Below are 12,023 nucleotides of genomic sequence, written 5' to 3'. Positions count from 1 at the left end.
CTCTGGTTCCACACTGATCAGACCCCGAGGTTGCTGTTTTAGAGAAGTTCAACCTGTATAACTAACTGAAACAAAAAGGTGGTTTTATATTTTTCAGCATTTTTGGCTATAACCTACTTACATCCATAGCTTTATATTAATTAAAAGTTTTTATAATACTTTAAGAATGAATCTCTCCAACACTGAAAAATTGTTTTTAACATTTAAGGTTCTGGATTGCAGCAAGAAGCTCAGAACCATTGTTTAAATCTGGTCTCTTGTTCCTGATCTTGCTCCCAAACAAAAACTAGCCCACTAAACTAGTTGTGCAACAGTACAAAACCCCGAAAGACCTACGACAACTGTAAACATGTTAACAGGAGATATTAATTTAAAGATATTTGGAAAACCCCTTCAGGCATGTTGCAAAAAAACCCTAGTCTTGCAAGTAATTATGGAAAAGAAGGAAATGAGGAAGCTGGGGAGCACAGTTTCTTATAGCCATGACTCTGAAAGTTCTTGGCTGCACAGGACACTCGTATTCCTACAGGAACTGTTATTTTTCCTCATGCTCTCCAGTCCAGTAGAACTTACCACCATCACAGGGAATATGCTAACGCCACTTCATCATGTTTATCTGTTTACAGAATATTTTATTAAAATTAAAGCTTAATTGAAAGAAAAGGTTTTGTCATTCAGACTTCATGAATTGTGACAGTGGAGCTCTTATAAAATGAAAGCTAATATAGCAACCTATGTAAATGACAGTGGTGCTTTCTAAAACTGCTTGACGCATCTAGGTCTGGTGAATCTGCAGCTTTGACACTTTCCTCACAGCACAGTTATGCCTGATAAATAATGCCATATTAATAACATGTAGAAATGTTATTTATAGCTGAAGGCTGGACACAGAGTGTAACAGTTTCTAGAAAGGCTCCAGCATCTGTGCCTCAGTCATAACTGGGATAGATTCTAAGCCCAAGATTTTCAAAACTGTTTGCCGAAATTTAAATATGGAATTTAGGATTCTAAATGTCCAAATAAATGTCCTGATTTTTGAAAGTGCTGGTTCATCACTTAACAGCTGCCAGTGACTTTAATGGAAACGTCTGGGTACTCAACACCTTGAAAAACCTGGCCATTTATTCAGGTCTCAAAATATACAGTTACGAGAGTAACTTTAAGCAAACAGTTTTGAAAATCTCAGCCTTAGTTCTAAGAGAAAACTACTCTTAAAAGAACTATTTGAGAAAACTGTTTTTGTTTTTGTTTTTTTTAACTACTTTAAATATTTCTAGGAAACTAATCAACATGGTAGCTGAGGTTAAAGTGCATCTACAGTGAAGAAATAGTAAAAATTACTAATGTTTCTAAACAGGAGTTAGTAAAAAACAAACTTCATATGAAATATATAACAATGCATTTACCAGAATCAGAGTGCAGATATTACAGAAACCAAATTATCTGAAATATTTTAATAAGGTCATTAGCTAGGGTATCACAATTTCAGACAATAGTCCTTATTTGAATATGAATATATATGAATTTTCAAGGGCCTGCTGGGTACCAATTGAATTGCATACAAGAACTCTTGGTATCATGTATTAGATGATAATACATACCTTCTGAAGCAATATATTTCTCCCCCTCCCCCATCTGCTCTTCATTTAACTGCAAAAACTGAGCTTTGGCCAACAAAATAAAGCACACAGAAGTAAAGTAAATACAAAAATAGTTCTTTTGGGTATTTTCCATTGCTTTAAAAAAAAGCCCGCATTTTTGTCTTTTGATTGTCTTAAAACGTTAGGATAGAAAATAAAAAACAGTTCATGCTATTACTTGTGTAATCACTGAGCAAGACTGAGTCTTCCTTTCACTAAGGCCAAAACACATGGCAAATTCAAAATAACTTACTGTATTGTGCTTGAATTCTCAGTGATACATATTTATTTATCTTATCCCTGTCCAGTGTGAAGTGGCTAAGTTTCCATAGACTAGCTCCACACCAATCTCCTTTAAAGCCTGTGCAAATATCTTGAAAGAGCACATATATCCTAAGGACCCCATTTCTATATAAGCTAGTTTTTTCCCAATAGGATGTATAAAGTTGTAGGAATGTAGCAGTTAGCTGATTATTTTAACTTGAAATACACAAAAATACACAAATATTGCAAGGGGGTGTGGAGTTCACTTTTTCATCCCTCAAGTCTTCCCTAACATATAAAATGAGCAATGAAGCTAAGTCTGAAGCTTTTAAAAATGAAAAGCAAATACTTGAAATAAGAGAAACATTTCTAAGGTATACTTACAGCATTCGCATTTCCTCCTACTTGCATACATCTCAACTGAAACCAAGACCAGCTGGAATCTAATTCTGTAGATCTAAGCAGAGGAAATATTTTAAGTATTATTTTCAGAAAGAATTTTAAACATCTTTTGAAGCTATTTTAAGAAAAGCTAATATTTTGTAATAAGTATTACAGTTCAAAACTTGTAGTCTGGGCACAAAACCCCTACACTAACAGCATGTCTACACTACAAACTTAAGCTGTATAACAACAACAAAATAAGCTACACCAAACTTGGGGAGAAGGGAATACCTCAGTGGTTAGAGCACTGGCCTTGTAAACCCAGGATTGAGAGTTCCATTCTTGGGAGGGGTCTCTCAAAAATATGGGCAGGTTAGATTAAAAAAATATATCTGTCAGAGATGGAGATAGGTTCTTCTGTGAGGGCAGGGCCTTTCAAGGCCCCTTTCAGTTCTATGATATGAAGTCAACTTCCATTAACATACAGCCATTGCAGTTTTTCATGTCTTCATTCTGTCGGTGATGTACGTCCTCACCAGGAAGCGTGTTTGGACCAGCTTGAGAGGAAGTGGAGTTGTGATACTGGTGTAGTATGACTAATGTACAAGCCCAGGGATCCTGCACTGCTTTATTGAGGACAAAACTCAAAGGGTCTATTCACAATAATCCAAAGAATCAAAAGTACCTTTTTGGTTGTTGATAAACTCATACATAGTCTTAGGGAAGGCAAGATTAAAAAAGAATTTCTCCCGGAACTCTAACTCTTTAATGACTATGGTCTGTCTATACTAGCAATATTTAATACAGTAAACCCTCAAAATATGCGCCTTCAGGTTGTGTGTAACTCATTTTAAAGTACGTTAAGCACAACTTGAAGCTGCTCTGCAGTTGTCAGCCTGCCTAGCTGTCCGTAGTGGTGGGCAGCTAGGCAGGCTAACAGCTCCTTCTCCCAGCCTTCTGCCAGCTGCACCGCTGTCAGGCCGACAGCTGTATGGCTGGGGGAAGGCAGGGAGAAACAGCCAGAAAACTGACTAGCCCTGGTGGGCTGTTCAGTTTCCCGGGTCCCAGAAGTGGCTGCCTGCGGGACCCAGGAAACTGACCCATTTAACTCGAGGGCTTAATGTAGTATAGTGACACCTGTCATCTTCTCTCATGTAAGATGCAACTTAGGTTGTGTCTACACGAGATAAATTTGAATTGAAACCAGTTGTCTCGCTATTAAAACGTCATTGCCTTCAGTGTAAATTCCATCAGCTGGATTTAGGGAGCACTAATATTAATATAATATCGGTATCATTATATAGGCAAAAGACCATCAGGTAGCATAGCTTATAACAGTTGCCTGAACAAAATAAATTATACCAGTAAAAACCTTTTTGCTCCTATAATTTCATCTACACAAAAGCTTTAACTGGTATAAAAATGGCGTTTAAATTTTTTTTGTAAAAAAGAATTACACTTCTAACCACTTCTGTGATATCAGCAAAATGTTTTAAGTGTAGTCATAGGCTACATTAATAGGGAAGGCTACATCAGGGTTTTGCGTGGTTTAAAATTTTCTAATTACAAACACCAATAAAGAAAATGAAAATTGCAGGTAAATATGCTGGAGGCCCTGACACAGTAAAAATCTCTTACCAAATGTTTACATTTGTGCCTATGTGGCTGTGTCTACACTAGCCCCAAACTTCGAAATGGCCACACAAATGGCCATTTCGAAGTTTACTAATGAAGCGCTGAAATGCATATTCAGCGCTTCATTAGCATGTGGGCAGCCGCGGCACTTCGAAATTGACGCGCCTTGGCACTGCGCGGCTCGTCCCGACGGGGCTCCTTTTCAAAAGGACCCCGCCTGCTCTGAAGTCCCCTTCTTCCAATCAGCTCATGGAAATAAGGGGACTTCGAAGTAGGTGGGGTCCGTTCAAAAAGGAGCCCCGTTGGGACGAGCCACGCGGCAGCAAGGCGCGTCAATTTCAAAGTGCCGTGGCTGCCTGCATTTGCGTGGCCATTTCGAAGTTTGGGGCTAGTGTAAACGTAGCCTATATAAGAAAACAACAGTATGACAATCTCATTCCTGCAAAGATAATCACCTCATTTTTATGAAGATTCCTTCAATAGTCTAAGTCAGGCAAAATAAAACTTGTTATCAATTTTCCAGATTTTAACATGGTACAGAAGTATCATCTCACTTGTTATCACATTTTCACTATCTTAAAGAACAGAGGCATACCCACCTTTTAAACATTTCTGATGCATACACCTATGACGGGATACTCGCTATCCTATGACACAAAGCTAAGATAGTAACAGAGAGATAGCCGTTTTAGTCTGTATTCTAATAAAACAAACCAGCAGTCACGGAGCACTTTAATGATTAACAAAATAATTTATTTGGTGATGAACTTGCGTGGGGCAGACCTACTTCATCAGATCTGGAGATATGACATTGCCAGTACAGAACTGATTGTTTTATAAAACAGCAATCCAAAAAATTAAAACAAAAACTGACAAATCAGCTACATAGAACTGAAGGGGACAGGCAAGGGATGCAGAATACCAAGCGTCCTGCCTGAGGTCATTACGAATATCCAAAGGTATATCAAGGATCAGAGAGGTAGCTGTGTTAGTCTGTAGCTTCAAGAACAACAAGAAGTCTTGTGGCACCCTATAGACTAACAGATATTTTGGAGCATAAGCTTTCGTAGGCAAAGACCCGCTTCATCAGATGCATAAGTGGGGGTGGTGGTTTCAGAGGGGTATTTAAAGAGTGGGGTCCCAGTAAGAGGAAGGGCCAGAGCTCTCAGCCCACTCTTTAAATACCCCTCTGAAACCACCCCCCGACTCATGCATCTGATGAAGCGGGTCTTTGCCCATGAAAACTTATGCTCCAAAATATCTGTTAGTCTATAAGGTGCCACAAGACTTCTCGTTGTTCTCAAAGGTATATCAGACAAACTGGACAAACACTTCGCCAAAGAATGAATGGGCACAGAGCAAACATTAGGAATCTGAATACACATAAACCTGCCAGGGAGCATTTCAATGGACTGGGACATTCTGTTAAAGACCTGAGAACGTGTGTCCTACAAGAGACTTTAGGAGCAGATTACAAAGGGAGATGTGTGAACTGGAGTTCATGTGCAAATTTGATACATTGACTCTTGGTCTTAACAGAGATAGCAATTACCTCATGCATTACACAGACAGTCCCCCTACCCTTTGCTATTCATAGGCTATGTCAACACTAGAAGTAGCTGTTGGCACAGCTGTGTCGACAGAAACTCTGTGGACAGAGTGCATCCAGACACAAAAGCAAATCAACAGAGCAATCCACTCTGTCTACAGAGAGCAACCAGAATGCCCCGCCCTCTGTTGGCAGAATGGCTGATGGGAAGCTCTGCAAACAGGGCTGCCTGGTGAACTGGAAGCCCGCTCTGTCAACAGAAGTGTTATTCCTCAAATTTTCAAGAGAACACTGTCGAGACAAATGGAGAGTTCTGTCGAGACTCTGTCAACAGAAAGCTTTGTGTGTGTAGACACTCTCTGAGATACGTCGAAAGAAGGCTCCATCTGTCAAAAAAACTCAATAGTGTAGACACAGCTGTAACGATCTCAGGCAGAACACTTATGCTGCACCTACACTTCCTCCCCCTTTCAGAAGGGACATGTAAATGCAGTGGATTGAAAATGCTAATAGTGCTGATATGAATAGTCAGTGCCTCATTTGCATAATGGCAGTGCAGCCTTAGTATTTTGCTGGTTTGTTTTATTAAAGCTAAAAATGGCAAACATTAATCTCTAAGCAATGCTATAGAATTCTGGCTCAAGTTTGATATAGCAAAGCCATAAAGATGAGAGAATTAAGTTCAGTTTCATGCCTGTTTAAAACATCATCTTTTGCAAGGAAATTGGACAAGCTGCCAACAAGTGACAATTATATTTGTACCACAGCTAGCGCAATGTGAACACACTTGCACAATAGGAAATCTCCTCACTTATTTATCTAGCTCCCAAACGCACAGCAGATAACTTTCAGCCAGAGTCATCCTAAGATGGACATGAACCCATAACAGAGTGAAAAGTTTCTCATTAAGAAGTAAGGAAAAACAACAAAAGCCTTTGAAGAGCTACACATTGTGACCGAAATCTCAACACTTATTTAGTACAGAATCATGTTACTACTTACCGAATGAAACTCAGGTGAACACCAAGTGAACGATGGGTCCCAGAGCAATCAATACAAAGAAAAACACCGTATGTTATGCTTGCCCAACTAGGGTTTTTCGCTCCACAGTCAAAACACACCTAGAAAAGATAAATCAGCAAATGAAACTGGACATAAATCAATTCCCACTAAGAGATATTTATTGACCAATTATTAGTACCTATGTAGTGCCTGGAATTTATAACTAATTAATCCCCAGATCACATCTTCACTATTCTTTTTGGCTGTGTCTACACTTGCATTCCTTTTTTTGAAAGAAGAATGCAAATGAAGGAAATTGAAAATGCAAACACAGCAATGATTTATGGATTGCAAGCTTCATTTGCACAAATCTTTTTTCAGAAGAGATTCTTTCAAAAGAAAGACAAAAAGACAGACAGAAAGCAAGCCAGCAAGCAATGTAGATAGGTCTCTTTCAAAAATAAACCCCATCTTCGAAAGATCCCTTCCTTTTTTGTTTCCTACTTGAAGCACGAGATATGTAAATCAGTGCCTCATTTGCATTTTTGACTTCCCTCATTTGTATTCCTCTTTTGAAAGAGGAATATAAGTGTAGACACAGCCTCTACGTTATCCCTAATTTAAAAGATGAGGAAATTATTCAATAGCACTCAGAATGAGAATTCTGAAATTCTTGGCTCCTAGTCTGCTCAATCCACTGTCTTCTGATCAAGCTTTTGGGAACACCTAAGATCAGCATATTTAATTAATCACTTCCATGCATACCAACAATGTCACTCCATATATTTAATATGTAAGCAGCTACCTAGAGTGTAAGATATTTGGGGATGAGAATCTGTCTTTCTGCATATCTGCAATGCATCTACCTAACTGCTAGCAAACATACAAAGGCATACATTATTACGGATGCCTATATCACAATGTTCGATTTGTCAAAAATACTTGTGAAAAGTGTAATGCATTTCCCTGATAATCAACTTATTCAGTCAGTCATTTAGTTTTTATATTCACAAGCTTTTGTGTTTAAGAGAGACAAGAGACACACGTTTAGAGAACCCATATCAAAACAACCTAATAGGTCGGTTGCAACTCTCTATCACTAAAAACAGCAAGTGCTTAAGGAACAGTATTTCAATGACATTCTCTCTCATCACGGTAACAAATGATCCAGAAAACACATGTCTAACAACAGCTGGGTCTATTCTTGTCTCAATTAGTTTATACAGCACCAATTAATATTGCTAGTTACTATGTCCCAAATGCTTTCCTTTTACCCCACGAACACAAAAGGAATTCTGACAGCAAAACCAGTAAGGTTCTGCTGAACATAGAAAACACCTTCCCCAGGTACTATATAAACCAGATTGCTGCAGTTCCTAATGTCTGTCTGGGAATGGAAGCAGAGGATCTGTTGTTACACTGATTCTCTTGTTCCCCCAAGTGCCACACAGCCACTCTCTCACCTGAAGGAAGGATTCCCTCCCTCTGTCTCTTCATGAAAATGCCTCGCACCGAGGTAAGTTATGCAGGATTGAAGCTTGTGCCTTTATTGTCAGGATTTACATGGAAAAGTGAGCTCAGTTTCTTATTTCAGATCTCCTGTGTTGTTTCAGTAATTCTGATTTTATTTTGGTAGCTGAGGGAAGGTGAGACTTTACATTCAACTTGATGGCATTTCTTTATCTGTAACATAAGTTTTGAATCTTAATACTAACATTATAGGGAACACTCCAGGTATCAGCGTGCAGAACTCTAAACAGTAGAACCCCAAGTTACACAGGGGTTGCATTCCTTGAAACCTCTGCATAACTCAAATTTCGTGTAAGTCGGGGGAGGGGAGTCTTTCCCCCCTGTCCCCGGAACTCATAGGAGCCTGGAGCCAGAGGCAGCAGTGCCTGGTCAGCTGCTTCTTGGTGTCAGGAAACTGACCAGGTGCTGCTGCGCCTGGCTCCCAGCGCTGAGGGAGCTGTGGGGCTTCCTTCGCTTCCCGCTTCCCTCCTCCAAGCCCCTAGGAGCAAGGCACAGCAGCGCCTGGCTCTCATCTCCCTGGGGGATTCAGTGAAGGAGGGAGGGGAGAGGAGGGAAACTGATGGCTCCCTGGGGCTTCCCCCACTCCCAGCAGCAGCATCCCCCTGGCTTCCCCCAGCTGCAGGAAGCCAGGAAGAAGCTGTGTGGCTACTCCCTTCAGTGTTCCACTGCCAGCTCCAGCTTCCCCCAGCCCTACAGCTTCCCCTTGCAGTGCCTTAGCGCTGGCTCCAAGCAGCTGGGGGAAGCTGCTGCTGGGAGTGGGGGAAGCCCCAGGGAGCCAGGAGCCGTCAGTTTCCCTCCTCTCCCCTCCCTCCTCCAATGAGCTGCCAGGGAGATGAGAGCCAGGCGCTGCTGTGCCTTGCTCCTGGAGGCTTGGAGGAGGGAAGTGGGAGGCGGGGGAAGCCCCACAGTTCCCTCAGAGCTGGGAGCCAGGCGCAGCAGCACCTGGTCAGTTTCCTGACTCCCGCAAGCAGCTGACCAGGCACTGCAGCCTCTGGCTCCAGGCTCCCATGAGTCGGCGGACGAGGGGAAAGACTCCCCTCCCCTGACTTACACGAAATTTGAGTTATGCAGAGGTTTCAAGGAACGCAACCCCCGTGTAACTTGGGGTTCTACTGTTTAGAGTTCTGCATACTGACACCTGGAGTATTCCCTATAATGTTAGTATTAAGATTCAAAAGTTATGTTACAGATAAGAAATGGGGGAAGCCAGGAAGAAGCCATGTCTCCCCAGGCTCCAACTGCCTGCTTCCCCATGGCTGGAGCCTGGGATTTCAACATTCATGTTAATACGATTATCCCACATGTCAAAATCATGTAAAGCGGGGAGTTTACTGTAGAGAAAAATAAGAGGATTATGGGGCAAAAACAGAGACCTTTGTATGCAGTTAGCAAAAGCATCTGCTCCTACCACCTCAGGAACATATAGTTAAAGAGCTGGCTAACAGCACCCACAAACACATTCAGCATAATACTGCACAACTCTTCGCCGTCCATCTTCTAATGGAGTTTACAATAATACCACCTTGAATGACTTGTCTCCAGGACAGAATTCTGCAAAAAATGGTGGCTGAGAAAGGGGGGATATGGGTGCGCAAAGAGCTCGTTGCAAGGAAAGAGTAATTGGACTTTTACAAGGGTGAAAAAGGGGTACGCAGAGCCTTGGGCATGGGCAGGAGAAGGAAATGGGTGGGAGCCCTCTGCTTAGTGAGGAGAATGGGGTGGAGAGAGGGGAAGCTGAGAAACACAGAGCTCCTGGTATGGTGGGGAAGGAGGGAAACGTGGAAGCACAGTGGGGGACCTTGGAGGCACAAAAAGCCTTAAGTATTAAAGGGGGGAAGGGATGGGAGACAATAGTAGGGTGAATGAGACAAGGAGAAAACAGACCCAGGCATGGTGAGGAAGGCAGTAATGAAGGGGCAGACACAGACCCTGGCATTTGGGGAGGAAGACTGAAGAGAGTCAGTTGCTGAAACCCAGGGGGATGGGAGGGTGATGCACAGAGAGCTTGTGGGACAAGTAAATGGAAAAATGAAAAAGGCACTGATGCATGCAATGCTCTTGGTCTATGGCAGAGACCAAGTGTGCAGCCCTCTAGTGTTATAGATTTTTTTCATTATAAAAAACATGTACTGTACATAGATTAAATCACAATTTACATTTCAATAAAATCAGTTCAATCTAGCTACATTGCTGCGGATTCAGAAAAATCTGGACCAAGCTCCAACATTTGGCCAACCTAAGCCCTGCTGTGAAAGCAACTAGATGGAGGAATTCTTCTGGCAACATAGTTGCTGCCCCTCAGAAAGGCAAATTAACTACATCAATATAAAAATCCATTCTGTTGATGTAGGAACTGACTACTCTACAGCACTAACCAGCACAAATGCCACATTATAGCTCGTCTGTGGCAGACATTCCCTTAATTATGTCACATTATAAAAAAATTGCTATCAACATGGACTCATTGGCTTTTTAAATAATTTATAATTATAATAAAAATTCAAATATTAGCCTGGTCTTCCTCTTAATTGGCTATTTCAACGCTTTTTCTTCCAAGAGCTTCTCTCTCACCACCATCAATTCCTTTTAACTGAAGGAACATAAAATGTTTATACTGTACTATTGGATTGAAACCAATAAAACCAACTTGCTCTTGTTTCTAAACATGAGACAGAAGAACAGACTTGCACTTTATACTGGGTCCTGGACTCTTAATTTACCCCAGTGAATACAGGGGAAAAATGTGAATGTCATTAAGTGATTATGTTTAAACAACTAATGCGGGGTCTACACTTGCCCCCAACTTCGAAGGGGGCATGATAATCAGGACAATAGGAGATTACTAATGAAGTGCTGCGTTGAATATGCAGCACTTCATTAGGCTGATTTTCCCCCGCGGAAATTCTGAAGCATCAAACTTCGAAGTGCCGGCATATGTGTAGCTCTTTACTCCTCAGCACTTCATTAGTAATCTCCTGTTGCCCTGATTAACACGCCCCTTCGAAGCTGGGGACAAGTGTAGACAAGCCCTAAGTGTTTTAAAAGTTGAACACAGTAAGCTATCCAAAATATGTATTTGTTCAGTTATAGCTTTCTTGAGTGCATCAACTCATAAATCTGACTACCACAGTTCAGTGAAGTTCAGGGTCTTCACTGAGGCACAGTCCAGCTCTGAATGGACTGGCTGTTTTACTGTGTCCTCTAAAAATTCACAGTTATTAAATCGTGCATAATAATTCAAAATTTATATATTACATATAATGTATAAATTGTTGGTTATATAGAAACATTGTGTACGACTTTATGAAATCTATGGTTTTGTAGACATTGCATGTTATGTCTTAGGCACTGGGCACACGAAGGCTGCAGAAGTGGAATCGTCCACCTCATTAAAACAAATATTCACATGTAATTTATCCTTCTGACCACAGCTTGCATGAACTGTGACAGGAAATTAAAATATATTTTAATTATAAGTAGCATTTCTGAATTGATTTATGAAATGAGTTCCTTCTAAAACCAGAGCAGAGGTATCCTCTATACTGTTTTAGGTGTACACAGTTTTCAACATCAGCATGGAAAGCAGAAGCCTGATTCCAAATTCTAGTAGGTTATTAAATGAGAATTTTTTTTATTTTATTTCAAGTCTTGTTTGTAATAATGCTTCTACTACATGGATTTTATATGTTAAAGGGTTTTTAAAAGGAAGCTTATCTGTACATCAGCTTAAAAGTCATTTCTGAAAAAAATGAAACGTTAGTTAATCTGTATGTTTGCATTAGAGAAGAGATAACTCAGATAAACTCATGTACTGCAATATGCATTTACTAAATCAGTACTTACATAGGATTATCTCTACACAGACAATATTATATATCACTACCTTGTATGGAAATACACTAAACTTAACCCTAAGACATTTTGGTGAGTGTTGCACTTAAGGAGTTGAGCCGATTAACAGAATTCAACACTCACCCCTCTGAGTAATATCTTTTCTGGATATATTAATTTTAAACCAT

At 40.6% G+C, this 12,023-nt stretch overlaps 1 protein-coding gene across 5 annotated transcripts in view; it reads right to left on the bottom strand.

Moving 5' to 3' along the window:
* Positions 1 to 12,023, bottom strand: part of ARFGAP3 (ARF GTPase activating protein 3) — a 73,216-nt gene that overhangs the window by 54,146 nt on the left and 7,047 nt on the right. For 4 of the 5 annotated variants that reach the window (XM_075003918.1, XM_075003939.1, XM_075003902.1 and 1 more), the window contains exons 2-3: positions 6,475 to 6,593; positions 2,289 to 2,361 (exon numbers count right to left, since the gene is read on the bottom strand). In XM_075003918.1, coding sequence (XP_074860019.1) covers positions 2,289 to 2,361; positions 6,475 to 6,593 — 192 coding nt within the window. Of the gene's footprint in view, positions 1 to 2,288; positions 2,362 to 4,522; positions 4,584 to 6,474; positions 6,594 to 12,023 lie in introns of those variants that run through there. The other variant, XM_075003929.1, reaches the window with a different exon arrangement.

This window comes from Carettochelys insculpta, chromosome 1 (genome assembly GCF_033958435.1).
Source record: "Carettochelys insculpta isolate YL-2023 chromosome 1, ASM3395843v1, whole genome shotgun sequence".
NCBI lineage: Eukaryota > Metazoa > Chordata > Testudines > Carettochelyidae > Carettochelys > Carettochelys insculpta.
Note: the sequence above shows the minus strand (reverse complement) of the source record. Positions and strands in the feature narration are given on the sequence as shown.